Source organism: Mustela lutreola, chromosome 1 (assembly GCF_030435805.1).
Source record: "Mustela lutreola isolate mMusLut2 chromosome 1, mMusLut2.pri, whole genome shotgun sequence".
Classification (NCBI taxonomy): domain Eukaryota; kingdom Metazoa; phylum Chordata; class Mammalia; order Carnivora; family Mustelidae; genus Mustela; species Mustela lutreola.
The window spans coordinates 63,757,840-63,785,237 of NC_081290.1; the positions used below are offsets into that span (position 1 = coordinate 63,757,840).

Here is a 27,398-nt window from a genome sequence, read left to right on the forward strand (position 1 = left end):
GCTGGGCACTGAACTAGACTCTGCACCTGACTTATCTCACTGATTCCCCAGGACAGCCTTGGCAGTTTGTTCTATGAAGGACCCCGTTTTGCACTGGAGGAAACTGAGGTGCAGTGAGGTTCAAGGACTTGCCAAAGTGACAGACGTGTGTCTGAGCCCAAAGTCACTCACTGTATTCTTCATGAGTGGCAGTGGTCACAGGAGATTCAGGGTCGGTTTTCATGACCACTGTTACAGGATTGGATGTTGTGGGGAGATGTGGGCATGCAGGGGACATTTGATCCGTGTGGTGTGATCACTGCCCTGGGTCCTTGCCACTTTGACCTCTTTGAGGGATGAAGTCGATAAGATGTGCGATGAGGCGCGTGGTCTTTTTCCCTGCGTTCCTGGCCCATGCAAGAAGACTTTGGGGAGTGTTTTGCTGGAAAGGCATGATAAAGGTTGAACGGAACTTACAGAACAAGATGCTTGTAGGTCAGTCTGAGGTTGTCACATCCTGCTGGTGGTTAAGGAACACTGAGGGACACTGGCTTCTTGTGTGAAGAGGGGAATAACATGCACACAACTTTGCTGGGTGTCCTGTTCAGAGCTGAGTGTTTGTGGACTTTTGGTTCTCTATTCCTGCCCCAAACCTCTGATGGGGGAGCTGTTATTATCCTCACTTTCAAGAGACGGAAGTCCAGGCTCCCCAGGGTTGTTCTTGGTCCAAGGGCACGTGATGAATAAACCGTAGGGCTGCGTTTCAACCCCAGTCTGTCAGAACCCCTAAATCAGAGCATTTAGTGTTCTGCCACCTGGTGACGTAGTGGGTAGAATCTGTCTTAGATGGTTCGGACTGCTCTTAAGAAAAATACCATAAACTGTGTGACTCACAAACAACAGAAGCTTCTCTCTCACAGTTCTGGAGGCTGGAAGTCCAAGACCAGGTGCCAGCACTGCTGGGTTCTGGCAAGGGCCCGCTTCCGGGCTGCAGACTTCTCACTGTGTCCTCAGAGAGTAGAAGGGTCAGGGAATCTCTGGCACCTCTTTCGTAAAGAGGCCTCTACCCTCAGGACTTAATTGCCTCCAAAAGGCCCCACCTCCAAATACCATCACCTCGGGAGTTGGGATTTCAACCTATGCTTGGGGAATGGGGCACACACCTTCAGACCATGGCGGTGGCCCATTTCACAGCTGAGTCACCTGAGGTTTACAGCGGTTAATCAAGCTATCTGAGGTTGGGCCCCTGGTCAGTAAGGGCTGCACTAGTCCAGTTGAAGGTAATGGTGGCTCAGACCAGGGCAGGAGCCGTGGTGGAGGGTTGGTGGGGGTTGCGGTCTCTGGCTTCAGAGTCTGGCTGATGGGATTTTCAGATGATTTGGATGGGACCTTAGCAACAGCCTTCTTTCTAAATGGACTCCTTTCCTCCTCTCTTCTTTAAGTCTCTTTTCCTAAAACACACATCCAGCAGTGACTCTCTGGGTTAAAAGCGTTCAATGACTTCTGACTGCTTGCAGAGGGTTATGTCCAATTTCCTAGCATAAAGAAGGGCTGCGCAAGATGGTTGCCCTTCCCTGGGTTATCCTTCCGAACACAAGGTGCCGTATGCCCCTGCACCCCTGCGTTCCAGCCCCCCTTGCTTCCTCCATCCACCCCCACTGCATCTCCTTGCTCCCCTTCCTCACATCCCTTCTGTCTGCCTGAACGACCTTTCTCGGCTTGCCCGCTCATCCTTCAGGATGCACAGAGTTGCCCCTCCAGGCACTTCTACCCTCGTGCACCCCGGGATCTCTGTTTTCCTCTGGTCCACCTCATCCCGCTCATAATCGCGTGTTGCACCTCTTTCTTTTTGCTGCTTTTCTTTCGTTTTTATTTCATCCTTAGAACTTTGGATTGCGTCGACATTCCACGTGCACTTCGAGTGTTCATGCACAGGCAGCAACCAACGCCCCGGTCCACCTGCCGCTTCCCAGCAGCCACCTCGTCCAACTCTTTCAGCCTCCTTTTTGGTCATTTACTTCCCCTTTGTAAACAGCCTGCTTACTGGGCTGCTCCTTGCATTTGGGGCTCTGGGCATAGCATGGACTTCCTGCTGTGGACTGGGGGGCGGTTCAGTTCTCTTTTCTCCTCCTTCACATGAACCACCCATCCCAGCCATCCCCGCCTCCACCCGCCTTCTGTGGCCATTGAGCAGTTTTGGTTAAATCAATATTCAGTGTTTCCTTTCTTACAATTCCGGAAGCACTTTTCACCGCAAGTCAAGGATCAGCTACGATTATGATTCTTTTACTTTTTGTTACTATATTTTGTTTCATCTGAAATTGTTACCCAGGGCTCCCTGCACCCCACCACATTGGCTTATATTCTGCGTACTTACTCACTTAATGCAGGATTCCCCTCTATTTCTGTACACCTTTTTTGAGAATTTTGAAGGCATTAAATATTTGATCAATTTTATCTTCTTGCAAAACACCTCTCCAATAAACTTCTCGCCTGCTTCAGCCTGAGTTGGTTGCTGTCTGGACCCACTGCCACTCTCAGCTGGACCAGACCAGCAGCACCAGCAGCAGCCCCTGGGAGCTTGTTAGAAATGCTAATTCCTGGGTCCCACCCCAGACTCTCTGATGAGAATTTTTGCAAGTGGGGTTGGCAAGCTGTGTTTAAGGAGCCTTTCCAGTGCTGTTTTTGTTCTTTAGCTTCAAGAAGCAGCTGCCCCTAGGCTCTTGCTCTCACCAGTGGGACTTCTCAGGGCTGATCACACTGGAAACTTTGTCACCTCCCCAAAGTTGCATACTCTTTCAGGGACCCCCCACTGTCTTTCTGGGTTCATTTCCTCATTTGGGTGGAGCACAGCCTCCAGGATCTTCCTGAGAAAGATGGGGGGAAGGGTTTTTGAGAACTTCCGTGTCTGAAATTACCTACACTCTCCTCTCTTTATTCTTGACTTGGTGAGAGTAGTTAGGTCATGGAATTCCAGGCTGGAAATAATTTTCCCCCAGAATTTTGAAGGCATTTTCCCCATCATCTCCCAACTGCCATGGTTGAGGGGGAGAAATAGGATTTTGTTCTGATCCCTGATAACTGTTTTGTTCCCCCGGGGAATCTGGAAGCATCTCTTCTTTGTTCCCAGCACATAGGAATCACACAGGGTGGGGGTTGGTGGCACTTGGATGCCCTCCTTGGGATGTGCATTCCGGAGGACTTTCCAGGGGACAGACTCACACTCCCTTGAGTTCCTTCACGATTCTTTACCTTTTAAATATTCTGTTGCATCTTTTGGGAACTCGTCTCATGTTCTGGTTGAATTGGACTGCCAATTGCCTTCCTTCTCTCCTGTTTTCCGTCTCTGTCTTTTTAGGCCGTTTGTGGAAGGCTTCTCTCAACAACACTTGTGTTGAGATTTTCACATTTCTCAGTTCTGAGTGTCCTTTTCTGTCCTCAGAACATCCTAGGTTCAATCTGCCCTATACTTATTTTGTGGGTGTGACATATTCTCTTGGCTCTCTGAGGATGTTACAGTTGTTTGTTTGTTTGTTTTAATAAACAACTTCTCCTTACACAGTGTCTGTTTCCATTTTGCTTTTTCCTTTTGTTCCTTTGGGGTTTTCTCTTTCATGTTAGAGTCTGTCCTCAAGTAGGTGATGAGCCTTGGCTTCCTGGTTACTTTTAACTGGGAAACAAAATAATGATGCTTCTCTATGGAGAGGATGAGTTTTATGCCTGGATATCTCTACTGTAGGATGATCTGGTTGGGTCCTTTCCTATAGAACCCTTGTAATAGTTGGCTATAACTCAACAAATAATCCCTAAATCCTTGGCTTCATCATCTGCCCCTCTCCACCATACCCAGACTGATGCAGCCACAAGGCCTTCCCTGGGCAGGCTGTGCACGCTCCTGCCACAGGGCCTTTGCACTTGCTGTGCCCTCTCCTGGAAAGCTTGTCCCTGACATATCTGAATGGCTGGCTCTCTCACTTCCTTCACATTTCTTCTCAAATACCACCTTACTCAAGAGATCTTCCCCTCCATTCTCCTATCTTCCATCATTTTTTCTCTCTAGCATTTACCACTGCTGATTTACTACTTATTTATTTACATCTCTCTTCTATCACTGAATGTAAACTCCATGAAGTCAGGAGTTTTGTTTATTTTGTCCATTACTCATTCCCAGTGACTAGAATAAGCCTTCATGCTTAATATTGCTTCGCAACAGTTGCTAACTAACTTCTTCAGTGTAAAGATTGTATCCATGAGCAAGGGACTTGATCTGGGGTCTCTGGCATAACGGGATTTCAAAAACAGTTGATCATTATGACCGACGGAATCATGGCAGACAGAGAATTAACAAACACTGAATCATTGCTCTCAGGGGAAACACAGGGCTAGGTTTCTGCAAGACTCCAGCTACAATGTCTTCATTAACGGGCCAGTACGTAACCTTGTGTGATGTGTGTTTCTGTATAAAGACACCCTATTGAATACATATTGTTATTGTGTTAACAGCGAACATGCAGCCAATGGCACAAAATAGCTCATGCCTGAATGAAGCTTCTCCAGCACACATTTTCTCCATGACTCATACACCAGCCTTCTTGCCCTTAGAAACACCACACAGCACTTAATGTAACATGTACGGGTCATTCTTTTTTTTTTTTTGAAAGAGAGAGAAGAAGAAGCAGGCTCCCTGCCCAGCAGAGAGCCCGATGTGGGACTCGATCCCAGGCCCCTGGGATCATGACCTGAGCCCAAGGCAGCGGCTTAACCTACTGAGCCACACAGGCGCCCCCGTACGGGTCATTCTTAAACAACCACATCAGCAACGGGAAGCACAGACATGTGGGAGAAGAATGGCTTTCATGGAACATGAAAGGGACTCTAATCTGTGGCGGGAGAGCTGACCCAGGAAGGCAGGGCGTCACCTTCACTGGCTCTCTGCTGGACAAGGCACGGCAGGCAACTTGATTTTTCACCACACTGATTGTGCCCGGGGATGACCACAAGTGTGGATTTGGGGGTTACAGATAAATTTCAGCAAGTAAGCAAATTTACAAATATAGAATCTACCAATACCAAGGATCAACCGAGTTTCATTACACAAATGATTTTATAATTTAAGGGCACCTAAAATATTTTTTTGAAATCATCCAATGGCATTATGGAAAATAATAGCAAAATTAATGATTATGTGCCATATCGTGTATTCAGCTGTTATCCCAGGTTGCTCACAGGCTACCAAGGGCCCCCAGCCTAGAAGAACAGTGGAGTCACCTTTGATCCAAGTGTGACCTCCAGGTCCTAAGGACATCCTGATGTGGGGAACACTGGGGCTTCTCAGGAAGCTGATGCCTGGACAGTGTCAAAGGCTGTGTGGATGAACCCTGGCGGGGTGGGAGGCGTGACACTACACACAGAGGGCCGGGCGGAGACACAGAGATGGGCACAGGTCGGAGGGGTGGGGGTTGATGGCTCGATTCCCAGGGGCACTAGGCTGACTGGCTTCAATGTGTTCTCCCTACCCCCACCTTTGGATTTTAGAAAGACGACGCTCAGAGTCTGCTCAAGAATTTAGAGTCAAATGTCCAAGACCCCTCGGAAACCGGCTCCCCATCAAGGAGGAGGAGGCGGGAAGCCCAGACGTCAAAAGAGGAGCCTGTGGATGTAAGCTGCGTGTTTAGGTTTATTTGCCGAGTCGAGTGTTGGGTGTTGTACACATCAGCGTACGGTCAGTGCAGATGCCATCCAGATGAGCCTCTGAAAGACTTCCTGTCCCAATTGGGCTTTGCTGTCATAGAATTTGCATGTGGCAAAATGCACAAATTTGAAGTTTACGGTTAGATAAGTATATACATCCTGGTAACCAGAGCCCCAATCTGGAATGCTCCATCACCCCCAGAAAGTTCTCCAGTGCCCCTTTCTGGTTTACCCTCCCACATCTCCCTCACCCCCGCCCTGCCCCTTTCAGAAGGAGACATTGCTGTGATTCTACATCACCAGGATGGTTTTGCTGTTCTAGAATTTCACATCAGTGGGATCGTGTGCTTTCTTGCACTTGCCTTGCCTGAATGTCCTGCTTTCGAGACTTAATCATGTTGTTGCATGTGTCTATAATCTGTCCCATTTAATCACCCAGTCCACTGTGGGGATATAGTGTAGAGCAGGCTGTTTCCCATGTCTGGCTATTTTGATTAGGGCTTCTGTGAATGTATAAGTTTTTTTCATGTCGCTTTATTTCTTTTAAGTGAATGTCAAGTAAATATCCAGGAGTGTGGGCTCTGGCCCTCTTGACAGACATGTTAAAGGTGGATTCTCCCTGGTCCTTCCTCGCTGGCCCCCACCCTGTCCAGCCTGAGCCTGCCCATAGGGCACCACTTTGTGTGTGAGCTCCCTGGAGAGAGAAAATGTTTCTGCCAAAGCAGTGCTATTTCTAGACACTTGCTGCTCCCCAGAAAGTACCATGGATCCTGATCATTTAGCCTCAAATGCCCAAAAGGAAATATAGATATTTAGGGAGATAGATATGTAGGTATATAGAGGTAGAGGGATCCTGAGAAAAAGGGAAATATTTTTTTATTGTTGTTGGGTTTGGGTTTTGTTTTGTTTTTTAAACACTTACTGAGCACCAGACATTTTTCCCATGTGTCACTTTTGAGTGATGTGAACACTCGTGTGAATTACCTCCTGCACCTCTTTCAGCAGCCCCAGGAGGTAGATTTTATTTCTGTCCCCTTCTTGAGGATTGTAGAGGCTAGCTTCCATTATGCAGCCCGGGGGAAGGACTGGCTGCCCTCACGGGGCTGGCATGAGGAGCCAGAGCCAGGGCTGGAGTGAAACCCTGGCATGTAATTGCTCTGTGTCCAGCTCACGCTCCCTGCCTCCCTGTCCCCAAGTGCTTGTCTCTCCCCATGTGTCTGTATGTGTGTGTGTCAGGGTAGCTCTCTGGAGATCCCCGTGTCTCTCTCTCTCTCTCTCATGTCTCTCTCCACGTGCATCTCTTTGTTTCTGTGATGAGGTGGGTTCCTGATGTCTCTCTTTCCCTCATCTGTCTCCCTCTGTTCCTATCAGCCTGTCTCATCAAAACCCTGCTCACACCCATGAAAACACACAGGTACATAAAAATACACACACTGTGGTCATAACAGCATTCTTCGGCCAAAATGTGGAAACCCAAGGGTCCATCAGCTGACAAATGGCTCAACAAAATGTGTTCTATCCATAAATGCAATACCCTTGGGCCAGAAAATGGAAAGAAGTGCCAAAACAGGCCACAACATGAAGGAACCCTGAAAATAATCATGCTCACGAAAGAAGCCGGTCCCAGAAGACCACATATCACGAGATACCATTCATATGGAAATCTACAACAGACATTGACAGACAGAGGAAGTACGCTGGTGGGCGCTTGGGGAGGAGGTGAGAGAAGAGAGACAGAGGTGAGAGCTAAGTGGTGTGGGGTGTCTTTCTGAGATGATGAAAGTGTCCCAAAACTGATTGTGGGGCTAGTTGCATGTATCTGTGAAGATACTGAAAATTACTAAAATGCATGCTTCACATGGTCGAATTGCATGCATACAGTCCTGGTCATGCAGAGGGTGGCCTTGGACATGGTGAAACACACTGGCTCAGGGGATCCTGGTACCTGGATCCCAGGAACCCAGCCCTGTCTCCTGTTTGCTGTGTGATGCTAGGCAAGAGACATAACCTCTCTGAGCCTCTGGTTTCTTGGCTTCACGAGGACAGTCACAATGCTGGCCCGAGGGTCACCCATTGGTTGACTCTGTGAACTTTCCAACTACGGGATAAGTGTTCATCAGTGTTTCCAGGGAAGCTAAGTCCTTCTACCTCCCTGGAAGCCTCACTCATGTTTTTACCTAGTTATGTTTTACCTGTTAACCATTTAGCAACACCAGATGATCAAGCTAATCATTGCCAAAAGCCAAGTTAAAGATCTGCCTGTTCCAGTGACTGGCTCGCCAGAATGCCCTGCCTTCTGCAGACCGAGCTTGTCAGCAGATCTTGGCCAGGACGGATTCAGACAGGGTGAGCTGAGCTCTGACTGTGATGTCCCGGAATGCACGGAAAACCAAGGCACTTGTAGTTCTCGCCACTCCTTGCCTAAACTTTATTTTGATAAATACCTCACGTTAAATCAAAAGCAAACAGAAAATTCCAGAAGGCTCTTCCACATGCCACGGCACAGCCTTGGCTCTCTTCATCCTGTCCTTTTGCTCCAGAGGAGGGAGAGGGGATGGCTTGTTCGTGGACGCCTCTGGGCGCTCACTGAAAGGACGCCTCTACATTGGTGAGTGAAAGGGCTTTTCTTTTCCTGCAATTATGTTTTCACTAATTTTCTGAATAATTGCATTGCTTCCACCGAGGAAGTTTTACATGGTAGGCTCGCACTAAAACCAATTTTCTGTACAATTGTATTGCTACGGTTGAGAAGATTATCAGAATTTGGAAGGCATCTGAAGCTGTGGGGAAGAAAAAAAAAAAACTAAAAACAGCAGAAGTCTGTTCACTCCTGGATTGCGTGTGCCAAGCGCTTCAGGGTCCTTCATCCTGGCAAACACCATGGCCATCACAGTGCCAGTCCTTGGTCCTCTAGGGGCTTGTGGTCTGCAGGTGGATGGGCCGGAAGCACAGAGGCATGGACTCCCCAGGCAGCTGCAGTAACCCGTCAGCTGACCTTGTGCTTCGATGTGCATCCCGGGCTCTGCTTCCAGACGTCCCAGGTGGACCCCAGCATCTCCACCTTGTGCTGCTAATTATGTTTTCTACATTTAGTGCAGTTTTTGCTTTCTCTGTGCCCTGGAGGGCAGGGACCGTGTCTTCCTTTCATTCTCCACCCCTTCCATGCTGGGCTTTCTCCTCACCTCTGTTTGCAAGAAGTTTAGGAAAGCACGGTGCCCTCTGCTTTCCTGAATTTGCTTGAGCAGGTGAGTCTCTGCTGGAAAGCGGCCCCGGTCGGCTGGCTTCCCAGGGGTCCTATCTGTGCAGTCTTGAAGAACCCGAGCTCAGTTAGGCCCCACCTCTGTCTTCTGTACTCTCCTGTCCTGAAATTCTTAATCATATTTTAATCAGACACACCTCCCCCTTTTCATTTTGTATTAGGCCCCACAAATCATACAGCCTGGTCTGACATCAGCCTTTCTGATCTCACTGCCATCCTTTGCTTTTGAACACACATGGCTTCAAGCAGAGATTGGGGCTGGATGCTGGGGGCTGGGACAGGCTAGACTCTGCTCCCTCGGGTCACAAGGAAGCCAGGAAGGGGTTGAAGCTGGCAGTGATGGGGATTTCAGATTTAAAAGATCATCTGATGGCCATGGAGAGAATGCACTAGAAGGAGTTAACCTTGGAGACTCGCTCCATGAAATAGAGATGATGGAAATAGTACAGACGTCCCCAAGTTGGCTATTGTGTGATAATTAAATGAGCAAGAGGGCATAAAGAGTCCAGCATATAGTAGGCGCTCAGTGCATGGATGGGAGCCAGCCTGGAGTCTACTGTAGCCCTATGGTCATGGCTCCGGCCAGTGCAATGGGTGTGAATGACATTTAGGAGCTCGAGCTAGTGGGTTTTGTGGTTGATTTGACATGGCAGGTTGGGGTGTGGGAGTGACAAAGTATCTGGGATCTGCCTTGTGTTCCTGGAGCATGGTGAGGCCAGTCCAGGTGCTTCTCCACCCAACACCCACCCGTTTAACTTCCTGTCTTTCATCCCCGTTCTTATTTGCATGATGTTGGAGGAGACAGAAAGGTGTCAGCTAAAGAGGAGGGACTCTGGAGCCAGGGAATCTGAGCTCAAATCCTAGTTCTGACATTTATTAGCTGTGTGACCTTGGGCTCACAGCTTAACTGCTCTATGTCCCGTCTCCCAAGTGTGGAGACAGTAGCCTCCGTGGAAGGCTCAGAGCCCTCAGAAGTGGAAGAATGTGGCACATGTCGGTGGTCTGACCCATTCTTGTCGTCTAAGTCTGTTTTTGTGAAGCATAAAATACAGATGGAAATGACAAAGCCCAGCCCTCACCACGTGGCTCCCATCCCCAGCCAGTTCAAAAAGACATCGCGGGGACCCCTGCTCCAGAGACTTCCCAGGGTCCACACCACAGGCTCAGGCAGTGCCGGTCAATGTCCACATCATGGGGAAGCAAGAAATCCTTCTGTGTGCCCCATGGGAGCGTGTCGCATTCCAAGCTGGCAACTGAAAATCAATCATTTGTCACAAAGCTCTTTCTTCAGAAAGGGTGTAGGTAAGAAGTCTTGAAGTTGATGTGGGTGCAGTGCTCGCCCATCAGCCAGCTCAGAACTGGTAAGCAGAGATTTCTCATGGTCTGGAATGCCAGGCTCCTGACTGTCTGTTGCCAGCATCCCCTGCAGCTGATTCCCAAAACATTTATTCAGCACCCACCCAGCAAGGGGCAGGGGGCGGCCCTGGCAGGAAAGAGACCCAGAAAGGGTGTGGGGACATAGGGCAGCCATGAAGAAGTCTGTCCAGCTATGGTCAGAGAAGGCTCCCCGGAGAAGTGGCTCCTTCCCGTCTTTCCTTAGAGCCGCCCATTGCTTCAATTCTGTTCTGTTCCAGCTACTTTGCTGGGTGCTTTACCCACGTGGTCCTGGGGGCGGATATGGTACCTGTTTTCTGTCTTGGAAGACTGAGGCTCAGAGAAGTGAAAAGACTTACCCACCTGCTTTTCATTTAAGGATCCGATCCAGAGTCTTGAGTGAATATTGCCATGTGGATGTGTTTACCTCCGTGGCAACGCTAAAACTATTCTGTATTTCCTTTTTCCACTAAAAGATGTTTTGCAGTTTTAAGGAAAACTTAATTATTGTCAATATTTAAATACTTATTTTTTCCAAAGCTGAAGACTTAGAATTAAATAAGGCATGTTCTACATAACACCTATCTGTCCATCCATCCATTCATCCATCCACCTTTCCATCATCCTCCCATCCATCCATCCATCCATCCACCAATTTTTTTTTAAAGATTTTATTCATTTATTTGACAGACAGATCACAAGTAGGCAGAGAGGCAGGCAGAGAGAGAGAGAGGAGGAAGCAGGCTCCCTGCTGAGGAGAGAGCCCGATGCGGGGCTTGATCCCAGGACCCTGAGACCATGACCTGAGCCAAAAGCAGAGGCCCTAACCCACTGAGCCACCCAGGAGCCCCCATCCACCAATTTGTCCATCCATCCATCCATCTCTCTACCTATCTACCCATTCATCCATCCATCCATCTACTAGCTATCAACCTACCTAGCCATCCATTTTCCCATCTACCCATGTGTCCACCCATCATCTATCCATCCACTCATTTGTCCATCTGTCCAACCATCCGTCCACTTCTCCATCTACCTATCCACTTATCCATCCATCCATCCATCCATCCATCCATCCATCCATCCAACCCTACACCCTTTCACCCTCCCACCTAGCAAGTGAGCACCTACTTGGATCTAAATGTGCCTGTTATGGTCCCTTCCTGAGGCCACTGTTACAAATGGGTTATGGCATTTTGGTAACTCTTAGTGGGTTATCTTTCCTTTTACATAAAGCACCCCATGCCATCTGTTCTTCCTTCCCAGGAATGTGAGCCGGCTTTCAACAGCAACATCACAGCATTTGCACTGAAGGCCAAAGTCATCTATCCCATCAATCAGAAGTTCCGGGTGAGGGTCCTCAGCTCTGCCTGAGAAATGCAATTACTCAGTAATTGCCAGAGATTGGGATGGGAGTTGGCAATGGAGTGAGTGATTTGGGGTCCTGTATGGGGGTTTTATGGCAAATCATTTTAATAGGGACAATTTTGAGACTTTGTGATGAAGGAAAACGTTAGGATGAATCCACTTTATGACAGCGTTGTCAGGGAAAGGGTGTAGCAAAGCGTCCCCAGGGACAGCAGGTGGCAGCACAGCTGGGCCACGTCCCACTGTTCTAGACTAACACAAACCCGGGCACAGACACAATTACCAGCACTGCTCCTCACTCACAGATCGACCACAGATGAACACATCCTGGGGGGCTAGCACAATGCTAAGCATTTGTCACATGTTAGGCATTTCATGTAAGCTGAATCAGACTGTTATTGGCTCTTTATGCCTAAGGAAACTGAGGCACAGAGAGGCTAATGACCTGCCCGAGGTCACCTGGCTGTCTAAAGCCGGAATTCACACCTGTGGTCAGATGTTTTGCAGACAGCAGCAAAGCCCACAGTGTTTCCAGGTTTGCAAGGACATGAAGGACAGAGTCCCCGGTCCAGTACTTGAGGGAAATGCAGCTGGCTCTCCTGACCATAAAGAGGACGGGCTCTGGAGTCACACAGACTCCGTCCTAACTCCTGTCTCGACAATTTTCTGTGGGCTGTTTCCTGACTCTGCCTCCATTTCTTCATCTGGAAATGGGGGCGGTGGGCCGTCCTGCCTCCTCCCGTTGCTTGAGGGTCAAATGGGGTAATAGACATAGGGCTTAGCATGGCATGTGACAACCAAGTGTTCACTGTTTTTCAATGATTATGTGCTTTTGAAGACAGCCGGAGCCAGGCTCTGCAAAGTATTGCATCAAAGCAAGGACTTTACCTTGCATAACACAGACTTTCCCAAATTAAGCTTTCTGCGGAACCATTACTGATGGGGAGCAGTAACTGCAACTGTTCCCAGGAACACACATTGGGAACTGCTCCCCGCACTTAGCCATCTGGTGTGTAGTTGAAGGGACAAAACTCCCAGAGCAGGGGCATGATTTATCGTCCACATCCCCAGCAGGCTGTCTCCTGGTGGGCACTGAGGTTTATCCAGTGGTCAGGATGGCATCATCCTCACCCTGGAGGCCCTCGCAGTCTGGGCTGAGCTTGTAGGATGATGGGTGAGCCCAGGCAAGACAGAAACGACCAGAGGCCTGTGGAACCCCGCATAGGCTGGGGAGGACAACCCTGGGTCTGGGTCTCTAGGGAAGTGGTGCTGCTGCCTAGCCGACAGTGAGTGAGGGCTGTTTCAGGCAGGGGGACCAGAATCTGGAAAGGCCCAGAAGTATGAAATGACAGGGGAGGTTTAGAGCTGGCAGCTGGCTTGGGACTGCTTGGGCAGGCACATCCTGGAGCAGCAGGACAGGCTGGACAGAGGTGGCAACCGACATCTGTTGAGCCCTCCAGCTGTGCCAGGCCCTAGTCTGTCACCTTGTGTGGTCAAGGTGACATGGTCAAGGCAGTGCATGGGGCTCGAGTTCCTTGATAAGCAGCTTTGGGCCCATTCAAGGGCAGTGGGGAGCCGCCTCAACGGACTGGGGACAGGAGGGTGACACCCAGGTCAGTGTAGGTGGGAGAGCTGGGTGGTCAGCAGGTTCGTGGACAGAGCACCCCCAGGGGTCTGAGCCAGTGGTGGGAGAGATAGGGGGCAGATGGACTGCTGTGGAGGAGGTCAGGGTTGGCAGTCAAGTGTGGGGTGCAGGTGGGCCACGGGGAACAGACCCAGACTTATAGCTAAGGGATAGGAGCCTGTTGTAGAGGATCTGGCCTGCAGTGCTCAAGAGCCATGACATGGGTCCCTGGGGCCTGGGTGTGACCCTGGGGCAAAAGCTCTATGGTCTACTCCTCCCCACCCAGTCTGCCCCCACCGGGTCTTCCTGGGACTGGCGTCCTTTGCCACTGGTGGAATTACTGAAGCAAAGTCACACTAGGTCCCCAAGACTGACTGTGCTTTCTGTTCCTCCACCCCAGCCGCTGGCCGACGGGTCCTCCAACCCTTCTCTGCACGAAAACTTAAAGCAGGCTATCTTGCCAAACCAGCCAGTGGAGGCTTCCCCCTCCAGCAGCCTGGGGAGCCTGAGCCAGGCTGAAAAGGAGGACTGCAGCTCCTCGTCCAGCATCCACTCAACCACCAGCTATGACAGGTTCCTGAGCCGCACCTTTGTCCGGGCCAACAGCTTCCCTGAGGCCCTGATCTGTGAGAGGTAAGGAGAGGGAAGCTTGGGGAAGCCTACCAATGGACCCAGTCGCTGTCAGTATTTGGAATGGAGGCCCAGAGAGGTTAAGCAAGTCAACCATGCACACACAGCTATGCAGTGTCCGAGCTGGAGCTCCCCAGCTACTGTGTGGTGCTGACCAACGTGGGGGTTATAGAGCCAGACCTGAGCCCCTAGGAGAGACCCATTAGGGGATCTCACTGAATCACTGATGTGCTCTGAGCCCACCCTGACAGCAGCTAGGGGGGCACTGTGTTGTGCAGCTGAAACTGCCCACATACTTTGTGTCCACCCCGTGTCACTAACAAAGTAAACAGGCCTCCCTGCCGATGTGATGGTCATGCAGGCTAGGAGCTCAGAGCTCCCTGGTGGCCCTTAGGCAGAGGAACCAGCACTTGGCTTGTCAGGAGGTAGAAGCTGCCTTTGATGCCAGTAAAAGCAGAAAGGCAAAGAGTTGGGAGGGTCGGGGGAACTGTGGCCGTTCAAAGTACATTTGCCCACGTAGGACAGATGGTCCAATATGCCTTGCCACTTACCTGCCCTGTGACCGTGTGACCGCTCCTTGACTTTCTCAGTCCGTTTTCCCATCTGTGAAATGGGCATGAGAACGTCTGCCTGCAGGGGCAGAGGTGGGGGACACATGACAGGCATTTCGATCGAGGAAGGGGTGTAATACCCTCTTTTCTCCCACCTCTGACTCTTGCTGCCTCCTCTCCTTCATACCTCAGGCAGCTGCTTCCCTTCTGGTCACAGCTGAGTTTCAAATAGTCCCCTTGATTCCTTCGTGTAAACCGGGGACGGCTGTTAGGCATCCCTGAGTTGGGCAGCACTTAAAATCTGGAGTCAGGGTTCTCCAAGCCTTGTACAGAGCAGGGATCTGCTAACTCCCTGGAACCCCGACTCCCCATCCCAAACACTCTCGGTGGCTTTCTGTTTCTCTTTCCACTTTCCAGTGTGGATCTTGACCTGTGTATCTATAACCTTCACCTAAAAGATCTGCTGCATCTGGACAAGGCTCTGAGGCGGGAGAAGCACATGGTAGGTGCAGGGTGGGGCTGCTCTCCCTCTCCCTGCAGGCAGGGAGTCCTGTGTGCCCTCTGGGGATGGGTGCTGGGGACAGTGGCGCCACCGCGACAGGAAGGGACAGAAGCCATTTGTGCCTGCTGATGGGGCACATGCTCTCCTTTACTGGGAGCTATGGGGCGGGGCAGACAGATGACAGCCTCCTCCCATGGGTCCCTTACTGGTGAGAACAGGTAAAAGGTGTTGGAAAAGGGCAGCATTTTTCATTTTTTAATTTAAATTCAATTTAATTAACATACAGTGGATTATTAGTTTCAGAGGTAGAGGTCAGTGACCCATCAGTTACATACACCCAGTGCTCATCACATCACGGGACTGCCTTAATGGCCATCCCCCAGTTACCCCATCACCCCATCTGCCTCCCCTCCAGCAACCTTCAGTTTGTTCCCTAGAGTTAAGAGTCAATTATGGTTTGTCTCCATCTCTGTTTTCGTCTTATTTTATTTTCCCTTCCCTTCCCCTATGTTTATCTGTTTTGTTTCTTCAATTCTACATATGAGCAAGATCTTATGGTATTTGTCTTTCTCTGGTGGACTCCTTTCGCTTAGCATAATATCCTCCAGTTCTGACCAGGTCAATATAAATGTAAGATTTCATCCTTTCTGATGACTGAGTAATATTCCATTGTATATATGGACCACATCTTCTTTATCCATTCCTCTGTTGATGGACATCAAGGCTCTTTCCATAGTTTGGCTATTGTGGACACTGCTGCTATAAATATTGGGGTGCACGTGCCCCTTAGAATTACTACCTTTGTATCTTTTGGGGTAAATACCCAGTAGTGCGATTGCTGGGTTGTAGGATAGCTCTATTTCTAACATCTTGAGCAACCTCCATACAGCCTTCCCGAGTGGCTGAACCAGCTTGCACTCTCACCAGCAATGTGAGAGGGATCCCCCTTTCTTCGCACCCTCGCCAGCATTTCTGAAGGAATGATAACAGTGACAACAATATTTAGGAGCGCTGACTTTGGTGACTGCTCACTATGTACTGGGCTGTGAGCATGTCAAACAGGCTGTTAGCTTTGAACCTCAGCACAGCCTAGAGGGGTGGGTGCCGTTATCATTCCACATGACAGACAAGAAATTACGGAGCCACAGACAGCAGCAGAACACGACTGGTCTCTGCTGGACGCATAGGCTCTGAGTGAACCAACTCTGGGCCCACGGAGCGAGGAAGCCAGACAGACGTGTGCCACCTCCTACCCTGTAGCTGTGGAACCCCAGTGGGGCTGGCCAGGCCTCGAGGCCACAGAGCTACAAAAGAGGAGTTATTTCTCCTGGATTCTCGAATGAGGGATGTGACCTACAGCAGGGAGGCCTGTTGGAAAGAGAAAGGGAGAGGGGTCGACGGAGAGAGTGACAGAGACGCAAACAGACACGCCCATGGGGTGCCTTGTCATACACTGGAAAAATATAAACATCAAGTTGTAGACACAGTAGAAAGAAATTGGGACCTGTGAGAGCAGAATGGGCCTTGTAAACAGGGGCTTGTCCTGGAAACCAGAAATCCTACCAGGACTCCAGAAATAGACCCTGTTCCGGCGGCCCCACCATCCAGCAGAGCTCTGGCCCTCCCATGCCTGTGGCCTGGTCTCATTTGCCGCATGCCGTCTGGCCAGCAGGCAGGTGGCCCTGGCAGGCTTCTCAAAGGCTCTGTGCTCCTTGGAGGGCTGATGGCGTCTGCGTTCAGAGCACCACCCAGCTGGTGAGGGACACAGTACTGGCTGCCTCGCCCCTGCAGCAGCCTGCAGATGCCCACAGGGAAGGAGTCACCGTCACTCATCTGCGTGTCTTCTCTGTGGGCAGCCTTTCTTCATCTCACCTCCTTCCAGCCTTTCTTCCAGGCCTGGCATGGAACCAGGGACAGCCCCCATGTATGGGGCCCGCTCTCCAGGGGGAGATGGCGGGGAACCGCACAGATGCTCCCCAGCAGACAGTAGCGTGTAGCAAGCTGTACAGTGCTGGGAGGGGAAGGGGGGCATTGAGTAAGTGTGGGACTGATGGCCAGGCTTCCCTGGAGGGACACACGTCTGCTGGAAGCTGGGGAAGGACGAAGAGTCAGAGACTTGGGTTCTGGTCCACCCTCCCACACAGATGAGCTGTGTGACATAGGGTAAGTCATTTCCCCTTTCTGGGCCACTTTAGAAAAGGTATAATTCTCCAACTCTTACCCTGTGGAATTACTAGGAACTGAAGCTGCCTAGCTCTAGAGGGTCTCTGTAGGCAGAGCTCGGCCAGGCTGTGTGACCAGGTATCACAATCCCCCTTGTGAGGCACGCAGACTCTGTGAGGCTAAGGAAGCCCTCTAAACCTCTGAGCTCAAGGAAGCCTTACTGTTGTTTTTTGCTGCAAGGAACCTGAGACTCAGAGAGGTTGGCTCAGTCACCCCAAATCACACAGCTGGTGAATAACAGACACAGAACCCAAATGAGGTCTGAGTGCAAGGTCTGTGGGCCTGCACACAGTAGGTGTTCCACAGAAATGTGCCCGCAGGTGCCGACACCACCCTGGGGGACCTCTGTCCATGTGTGTGTTTCCTTCCCTGCAGAATGCATCTTCGTTGTGAGCAGGACATGGGGAAACATACCAGTCTTTGCGGAGGCCTCAAGTGCCATTTCTTTGGGAGAGGTCTGTCTGCACAAGTCAGTTCAGAAGTGACTCAGACCGAAGCTGGGGGGTCACTGTGTTGTGCAGCTGAAACTGCCCTCATACTTTGTGTCCACACTGTGTCACTAACAAAGTAAAAAAAAAAAAGTGACCCAGAGCAGATGTGATGGTCATGCAGGCTAGGATCTCAGAGCTTCCTGGTGGCCCTTGGCAGAGGAACCAGCACTCGGCTTGTCAGAAGGTGGACAGAAGCTGCCTTTGATGCCAGTAAAAGCAGAATGGCAGAAAGAACAGCCTAGGTTAGGGGCTGTGTGCATTTGCAAGTTGCCAACAGAGGGATCATTCGGCCTAGGGGCTTCTCCTGGTACTGGAACATTCTCTGTCTTGATTGTGGCAGTGACTGCATGAATCTGTACTTGGGGTAAAGTTACATAGACACACATACACACAGACACACACCGATACATGTGACAGTGAGTGGAAATGGAGTGAGGTCTGTAGGAAACAGTCAGACCAATGTCAGTGTCAGGATGGAGTTTGGTATTGTACCACAGTGACGTCACATGCCACCCAGGTGACAGTACACAGGAACTCTGTATTGGTTTTTCACTTTCCTCTGAGTCTGAAATTTTTCCAAAAGAAAACATTCATTGATTGACGTAAATGGTAGGTATTCATCCTTTCTGATGACTGCGTAATATTCCACCATATATGTGGACCACTTCTTCTTTATCCATTCGTCTATCGAAGGGCATCTCACCTCCTTCCAGTGACATGGATGGAACTGGAGGGGATCATGTTGAGTGAAATAAGCGAAGCAGAGAAAGACGGTTACCATATGGTGTCACTTATATGTGGAACATAAGGAAGGGAGGGAAAACTGAATGGGAAGAAATCAGAGAGGGAGACAAACCATAAGAGGCTCTGGACGCCGGGAAACCAACTGAGGGTTTGCAGAAGGGAGAGGGATGGAGAGATGGGGTAATCAGGTGATTACCTGATTAAAGAGGGCATGTGTTGTGATAAGCATTGTGTGTTACACACAACTATGAATCGTTGAACACTACATCAAACTATTGATGTACTATATGCTGGATAATTGAACATAATAATAAATAATAATAATAATAAATTAAAAATAAAAGCAGATATTATTTAAAAATTATTAATTGAAAGGAACGAGATGAGACCTGTACCCATCACCCATTCAGTCTGGGGTCAAAGAAAAATGGGTTTAGACCAACATGTTGAGAAAAGAATGTCACCTTATGTGGCCTCGACTTCAGTGGGTAGAAAGCCAACATGACATTGTGTTCCTAGAGCTTGTTAATGGTGGCAAGCCTAAGGAAGGTTAGGGGAAGTTCTAGGTTCCACCCCTCATGGCTGTCCCTTGTGACATGAAGCCAGTTATCCAGATTTCTCAGCCGAAGAGCTCTTTGTCTGTAAGAGGAGATTGTACCAATGTCCTGCATGCTCTAAAAACCAAATGAGATAATACATATACTAGCTTGGCATAGAACAGTGTTCAACAAACCTTATGACAAGGGTTGCAAACTGTGGCCCTTGGGCCTGTCCAGCCATTCCTGCTCTTGACCGTGGCTGCCTTGATGCTCTAACAGCAAAATCCAATGGTTGCAAAAATGACAGGTTGGCCTGCAAAGCCAGGAACATTTACCATGTGGCCCTCTGCAGGAAAACATTTGCTAAGCCTTGTACTAAATTGCCTCACCACATAAATATGTCTCACCTCTGACAACTGAGCAAAGCAGCTCCACGGAAGAGTGACACGCTTTTTAGGACATGATATTGCAACAATCAGCAGTCCATAGCAGACAGAGACGGACTCACACCAAATGAACTCAAAATGCATCACGGGCTTAAACGTAAAAATGTGAGACTATCCATCTTCTAGGAAAAAATGGAGGAGAAAATCTTCAGGATCTAGAAAAGCAGATATTGTAAAAAAAAAAAAAAAAAAAAAAGATAAACTTGTGCTCTGTAGAAGACCCCATCAGAGAGGATGGGGAGGAAAGAAGTATTCACAAACCATGTGTCAACAGAGGACTCACACTTAGAACCTAGAACATATAAAGAACGCTCAAACCTCCACAGAAGCAAACAATCTCATTAGATAAAGGGCAAAAGCTGTGAACAGACATTTCACCAAAAAGGATCTACAGCTGGCAGATAAACACACAGACACACAAAATGAGATAAAAGACACTGGACAGCATTAGCCATTACGGAAGGAATGAGGGATCTTGAGTAACAAGAAGTAAATGAGATATATTAAAAAAAAACGAGCTATGACGAGCCACCTATCGGAATGGCTAAAATAACAAATGGTGGCAACACGAGATGCAGGTGACGATGGGAAGAAACGGTCCCGAATGCATGGCTGGTGGGAATGCAGAGCGCCACACCAAAGAACAGGCGGTTTCTCAGAAAACCCCACAACTGCACTCTGGTGAACCTAACCCCAGAAAATCTTATGTTCACACAGAAACCCGTTATGTGAATGTTCTTACCAGTTTTATTCACAATCGCCCCAAACTGGAAACACACAGATGTCCTACGGAGGTGAATAGCAGGTGTGGGGACAGCAGGCTTGGACGTTCCTGGGTGTCCCCGCTTGTGGGAGGACTCTCTCTGGTGTAGAGGACGCCTCCATCCATTGCGACAGGAGGCCGGGGAGGAGGACTGTATACATCGCAATTCCGAACAAGTGTCCCTCTAATCCTTCTTCATGAAAATACAGCCCCTTATAGGCTATTGTCATGATTTATAATCTGAGGTATTTACCCTCCAGCAAAAAGGATGTGTGTGTGAAGAGACAGAGAAAGAAAAAGGGGAGAGAGGGAGGGATGGAAAGGGCGATACCATTTCTAAGCCTTTCTCGGTTATGTCTCCCTTCTTGGCAATAGATGTTTATTCAGATTTTAAAAATGTGCCTCCTTGATCTTCTGCCTAAAAAGAAGTCTGATGATGAATTATACCAGAGGATTCTTTCAAAGCAAGAAAATGTAAGTAAGTCTTCAACCTACATTTCAAGGTTACTTAAAAATATTTGATTATAGGGGCGCCTGGGTGGCTCAGTCATTAATCATCTGCCTTCGGGTCAGGTCATGATCTCTAGGTCCTGGGATCCAGCCCCGGGCTCTCTGCTCAGCAGGAAGCCTGCTTCTCCCTGAGAAGCTCTCCTACTCCCCCTGCCTGTGTTACCTCTCTCGCTGTCTCTCTCTCTGTCAAATAAATAAAAATCTTTATTAAAAAAATAGTTGATTAAAATATATATAAAACATATATAGGAAATTATTTTTGCTTTCATGTGTAAAAATAATCTTACAATATGTGCTTTTGAACCCAATGCAATTATGTAAAAATATGTGTACAAATATAAAAATGACCATAGTTATTAGTAAAATTTGGAAAAATACTGAAAGCAGGAAAACGAGAAGAATGCTGGTCATACCTGCTACTCAGAACCACTGTTACTGTCACCTTCTGCACAAGGTTGGGTATTTTTATTTATTTACTTTTTAAGATTTATTTATTTGAAATGAAACAAGATGGGATCGAGAGGGAGACAAACCATAAGAGACTCTTAATCTCACAAAACAAACTGAGTGTTGCCAGGGGGAAGGGGGTAGAAAGAGGGTGGTGGGGTTATGGACATCGGGGAGGGTATGTGCTGTGGTGATTGCTATGAAGTGTGTAAACCTGGCAATTCACAGACCTGTACCCCTGGGACTAATAATACATTATATGTTTATAAAAAATTAAAAAATTATTTAAAAAAAGATTTATTTGAGAGAGAGAGAGAGAGCAGGGGAAGGGGCAGTGGGAGAGGGGGAGAGAGAGAGAATCCCAAGCAGAGTCCATGCTGAGCACAGAGCCTGATGCAGGGCTCGATCTCAGGACCCTGAGGTCATGATCTGAGCTGAAGTCAAGAGTAAGACACTCACCGGGCTGGACCAACCAGGCACTCCTAGGTTTGCTGTTGCGAAGTGTTTATTGATCGATTTGAGAGAGAGAGAGAGAGAGAGAGAGCACACCCCCTCCCCAAGCAGGCAGGGAGAGCAGAGGGAGCAGCAGACTCCCTGCTGGGGTGAAGCCCCATGCCTGGCTCCAGCCCACAACCATGAGACCATGACCTCAGCCAAAATCAAGTCGGACACCCAACTGAGGGTGCCAGCCAGGCGCCCCTAGGCTGGGTGTTTTAAATACCTAAATGATTTGTCGGTCTGAACTGTTTGTACTAGGGGGCATTCTGCCCTGTCCGTGTTTTACATGGAGTTTACATTGCTTTAGGGGCAGTGACACCAGTCAGTCGGGTCTTGGAGTCGAACTGGTGGAGGCTGATACCCTGATTCTTTCTTTCGCAAACTCTCGGAATCCCAGCTCCCTCCTGGGCCCCGGGGTCGTGACTCCCGTCCTGCGGGATCACGGAAGGGCCAAGACAAGTGTGTAGGGGAGCACCTGGCCGAGTAAGAGTCAGCCCCTGCGCCGTGATGGCTGCCCCCATCCTCCTGACCACCCGACAACCGTCTTCCTCGTCCCGGTCGTCAGCAGCGCCGTTTCCCAGTCACCGCTGCACGAGGCGGGGGGATGCCGAGGGCAGGTTTCTCCCGCTTCCTCTGGGTCCCGGGCGGAGGGACGAGTTGCCGCCCACCCCCACCCACCCCCTCGGGAAGGAGGTCGTGCCTCGTCACCATCACCACCCCCATCCCCGGGGCCGGAGCTGCCGGGCCGGTTACCCTCAGGCCAGGCACACGCGGTTGCATTGCATCCCCGCGGCGGCCCGTGGGCGGCCGTCAGTGTGTGGTCTGCAGCCGGGGAGACGAGTCTCGGTGACCCCCGGGGAGACGAGTCTCGGTGACCCCCGGCGCACAAACAACGACCGCCACGGTGACCCGAGTCCTTCCGGGAAGAACAGCTCTAGGGCAGAGCAAGGGCTTTGCAGGCCGCAGACCCCGGCTCTGACGCCGCCGCGCGCACCACAGAGCACGAGAGTCACCGCAGCGGCTCCTGCTGACGGAGAGCCAGTCTGACGGCCCCGACCTCCGGAAGGGGACCAGCCGCGCCCACGCGGACAGAAAGTCGGCCTGCTTACAGAGGGGCCGGTTTCCGTGCTCCGAAGCCCAGGGTTCGCCAGACTGCCTACCTCACTGCTGACCACGCTGGCCGCCTCCGCGGCAGGCCCTCACTATCCGCACACTCCGGGCCGAGGCCACACCACCGTCATGCCTTCCCCATAGAGGACCCATGCCAAAGAGGAAGAGGCCGGACAAGTTAAGGGGGCCACTTCCTGCTGTTGAGCCCACCAATCACATCGTGTCCCGCCTTCCCTGGGGTGTAGTCAGTAATCCTTCCCTGTGGAAACCAGAGGTGTGGGGAAGAAGTATTATTCCCTTGCAGCTCCCTGAAGTCATGGCATTTTCCAGGACTTCATAAGGAATGTAAGGTACGAATTCATCATTTTAAAAAGTATATTCAATTTTTTTAAGGGAGGGAGAGAGCAATAGAGAAGAAAAGAATCCAGTATTCTTGAGAGTCTATGTCTAATGAGCAAGAGATTTCTATCATCAAACCTTAAGTAGGACAATACCTAGATCAGCTATTGATGGTTAAGAAATATTTTGTGCTGGAAGATAAAAAGCATTTCTTTTTTGGAATTTAAGATATGTTAGATTTTTTTCCTTTGCTTATTTGCATTTTTTCCTTTCTCTGTTTTCCCCAGGACTTGGAGGAATTAGAAAAAGGACTTCAGGTCAAACTGTCAAACACGGAAATGTTGGGGGCTGGTGATTCTGAGTACATCACTCTGGCAGATGTGGAAAAGAAGGAGCGAGAATATGCTGAGCAGCTAATAGATAATGTATGTGATGGATTTTTCTTTTCTTTTTCCTTATAAGAACCTTGATTTCTGGGGCAGTTAAATTAGTGAGATTAAAGAGATGGCACCTAGAAGCATGTTTAAGACTTGAAATCCCTGATGTGTTCTGCCTCAAAGCCAGGGATCTAGTTTCAGAAAGTAAGTGATGGAGAAGGTAAAATGAAGGAGCCAAGATTTAGAGTTTTGTTTTGTTTTTCAAATGAATCCCCCTTGCTTAAATTTTAGATTGATCTCTTTGTCATTCAAAGCGAAGATTGCTCTAACCCTGTATGTCATTCCTGCCCTGTGGATCAGAGCAGATGCTAGCGGCTAACTTCTCCAACCCCAGGCATCACTCATAAAAGCCTGATTTAAATTCCAGAGAGGGTGGCTTCCTTCAAATATCCCTTTTTGCATTTCCATTCCAGTACCCCCTGTTCCTATATTAGGTATAAAAAAAAACACGGGTTTGTGGGTTTTGTTTGTTTGTTTGTTTTGACACCCAAGCACTGTGCTGCGCGCTGGGGATTCAGAATGGCCTTGGACCTGGCCTTGTCAGAGAGATGCACAGGCTAGCCTAGCACAGGGACCAAAAGGTGAGCAGATGTGGACTTTATAGCTTACAAGTGTTGTGACAGATGAGAACACCGGAAGGCGGAGGCGCAGTGGAGAGAGGAATCCATTCTATCCTAGAGTTAGGAAAGTCTTCATAGAAGAAGAGACCCATCGAGAGGACTTCGGGAAAAATGTGGGTGGATGCTGGCCAATGGATAGGCAATGGAGGCAGCGAGGGTGGACTGAGGAGCAAGCAGAGCCAGAGAAAGCCAGAAGTCTGGCCTGAGGGTTTTCATCTCATGCCAAGGAGGTGGGAGTCACTGCAGTTTGACAGCAGAGGGCAGCTGGATCCGTTTCTGTCTTAGAAGGACCACTTGAGCAGCTCAGTGGAAGATAGATAGGTGCTCTGGGACTAGGACAATAGGAAAATTTCATGAAGGCAGCTGCAAAAAGAGAAGGGTAAGAAAAGGTGGGAGAGCTGATAGGGTAGTAGATAGTGAGGTTTAGAGGAGAGGAGAGTGTAAAGGATCAGTTCAATGGAAATAAGGATCCCAGAATGAGAAGCAAGTTGGGAGAGGAGCCGGCTTGCCCCCTTGAGTGAGTCCTGGCTTGCCATCTTGAACTGGAGATGCCTGAGGATGGAGAGTCTCCACTAAGCTTGGGTTAGAGGACACGGAGAGCGAGGATGCTCCTGGCATGAGTGGCAGAGGGATGGTGCTCAGCCTGGATCCCCGGGTCCACGGGCTCCACAAAGCAGTGGACCCGCCTGTCCGTGTCTGCGTATTTCAAGCAGATGATTCGTGGTATGCCCAGGATTCTCAGACATGTGGTGACATCCAGCAGTGGAGATGCCCGGGCCTACAGTGTGTGGGGAAAGGGTAGGGAGGGGTGCCTGGTGCCCAGTCTGGGATCCTACCAGGCATTTAAGGAAGAGAAGACAAGGAGAATTGAGACAGGAAGGCAGAATATGGACCCTGAGGGACCAGGAGAAAATCCCGTTACAGATGCCAAGGGAATCAAGAGTTTCTAAAAATAGGGTGGGTATCCTGGATCTCTGGGGCTGGAGGAGAAGCAGCCGTGCTGGCTGGACATCCAACTCTGTTTGGAGGTGGGCGGGGTGTCGCAGGTGATAGTCAGGTCCTTTTAGAATAGTCTGGAAAGAGCCTATCCAGTGGGGTGCTGGGAGCGGGAGGGAGGCCAGAGGTGTGATGGCTGGGACACATAGTAGTTTCCTGGGGGCACATGGGGCCTGCCCACCCCAGTGTGGGCTTCCTCTCTGCTGTGCGCTGCTTCCTGGAGGTGGTTGGTCAGGGAGGCTCGGTGCTTGGGTTGCATTCATCTCCGCCTTTCCTTCGGTGCCCCAAGGTCAGGGCAGGCTTCTGGTGCTGCTCAGCCCCGACCCCTCCTATGACCTGTGCAGCAAGAGGTGCCCAGATGAATTCAGAGTCAGAGAGGCTGAGCCACGGTGGAGAAAAACCACCACTCCAGGAGTTCCGTGGGCCTGTACCACCTCTGCCCCTGCCTCCCAGCTCTGTGACCTTTGACCAGTGACCCAACTTTCTGAAACCATTCCAACAGCCAGCCAGTAGACATTTTACCTGGACCCCCAAAATGCATGAGGCCTAGAGCCTGGCACCTACATGCCACCCTGCGTGCCATAAAGGGAGTGGGTTATGACTGCTGGTATCCCGGTTCTTAGAGCTCTGGGAGGCTGCTTGAGCCCCGACATTCTCAGCCACTCGGTGATTAGCACCTCTCCTTCTGATGAGAAGGGGGGAGAGGAAAACGGTTTCAAAGAAGGGTTTTCATGGTCAGTGCCGTCTTTTGCTCTTTTGTACTGTTAGGGCAATAAGTGAAATGTAAATGCCCTTCGTACTTTTATTTCCAGAACATGGTTAATCCCTTTTGGAGATATGGAAGCTTCCAGGAGCACACTGGTGAATTTCACACACTCCCCAGGCAGCAATCATGGCCTGTTTAAGAGTCTTTAAGCTGTTTACGCTGGGCGATCTCATTGTGCCTGCCTTCCTTATCAGCAGAGCATCGGTGTTTGCTGAAAAGCCACCTTGAAACTGACTGGCACCTACAATACACCAAGGAGTAACCTCTCTATAGAACTCGATTATTGCCGAGATAAACTTGCTCCCAATTGCAGAAGTGTTTAGAATCTCAGTGTGTGATAAGGAATGAATTGTAATTCTCAAGCATGAACAGTCTGGTTTGATAACTTTCTTAAATAAGTTTTCTACACCCACCTCTTGCTTTTCATTCTCATTTCACAGATGGAAGCTTTCTGGAAACAGATGGAAAACATCCAGCACTTTCTTATGGACCAATTTAAGTGTTCGAGCTCCAAAGCCCGACAGCTCATGATGACGCTCACAGAAAGAATGATTGCAGCCGAAGGGTTATTGCGTAATTCTCAGGATTTGCAGACTCTGGTATGCTGAAGGGGTAGGGGAGGGAACCTGAAGACACCCACACTGGGGATGTGGAATCCACAAGCTTGATGCGCCATAGAGATCAAGTCAAACTCATTTAAATTGTAGATGGGGGTGTAGAGCCCAGAGAATAACAGTGAATCCATCCATCCTCCATTAATCCATCCATTCATCCATCTATCCATCTATCTTTCCCTTCATTCATCCATCCATCTTCCATCATCCATCACTCTACCCATTAATTCATCTATCCATCCAACCATTCATCTATCTGTCCATCATTCTTCCATCTTTCCATCCTTCATCCATCCATCCATCTACCTTTCCATCTATCTATCCATCCATCCATTCATCCATCTATCTTTCCATCCATTCATCCATCCATCTGTCCACCCATCCATCCATCTAGCCATTCATTCATCTATCCATCCATCCATTCACCCATCTGTCCATCCATCTTTCTTTCCATCCATCCATCCACCCATTTTCCCATCCATCCATCTACACATCCACCCTCCCATTCGTTAAGTGGAGATTCCAGCTAGCTTTGTATTGTGGAAGCAGAGAGCACTAGATCTCAGTCCTGGCTGCACACTGAGATTATCTGGGGAGCTTTAAAAGTATTGATGGTGGGATGCCAGATGGGGCCCACCCCCAGAGACTCTGACTTAATGAGTCTGGGGTTTTTAGAGATCTAGGTGACCACAGTGAGTAGTCATAGTTGATGCCCACTTGTGTGGATCAAGCTTTTTTGCTCTTCCAACGGCTCCATTAATCACCCGAGGAGATTTCAAAAAATGCCTCTGCCCAGACCTCATGCCCAGAGATCCAATCTGATTGGTCTACAGTGAAGCGCTGGTGTTGCTGGTCTTAAGCTCCGCAAACAATTCTG

General features: G+C 49.5%; 1 protein-coding gene across 4 annotated transcripts in view; it reads left to right on the top strand.

Moving 5' to 3' along the window:
• Positions 1 to 27,398, top strand: part of EVC (EvC ciliary complex subunit 1) — a 62,498-nt gene that overhangs the window by 1,074 nt on the left and 34,026 nt on the right. For 3 of the 4 annotated variants that reach the window (XR_009351558.1, XM_059165566.1, XM_059165551.1), the window contains exons 2-8: positions 5,515 to 5,637; positions 11,570 to 11,653; positions 13,696 to 13,928; positions 14,894 to 14,978; positions 20,560 to 20,658; positions 23,376 to 23,513; positions 26,348 to 26,506. Coding sequence is in view for 3 of the 4 variants with exons in the window: in XM_059165566.1 (XP_059021549.1) it covers positions 5,515 to 5,637; positions 11,570 to 11,653; positions 13,696 to 13,928; positions 14,894 to 14,978; positions 20,560 to 20,658; positions 23,376 to 23,513; positions 26,348 to 26,506 (921 nt within the window). In the remaining variant the exon portion in view is untranslated. The remainder of the gene's footprint in view (positions 1 to 5,514; positions 5,638 to 11,569; positions 11,654 to 13,695; positions 13,929 to 14,893; positions 14,979 to 20,559; positions 20,659 to 23,375; positions 23,514 to 26,347; positions 26,507 to 27,398) is intronic. The other variant, XM_059165557.1, reaches the window with a different exon arrangement.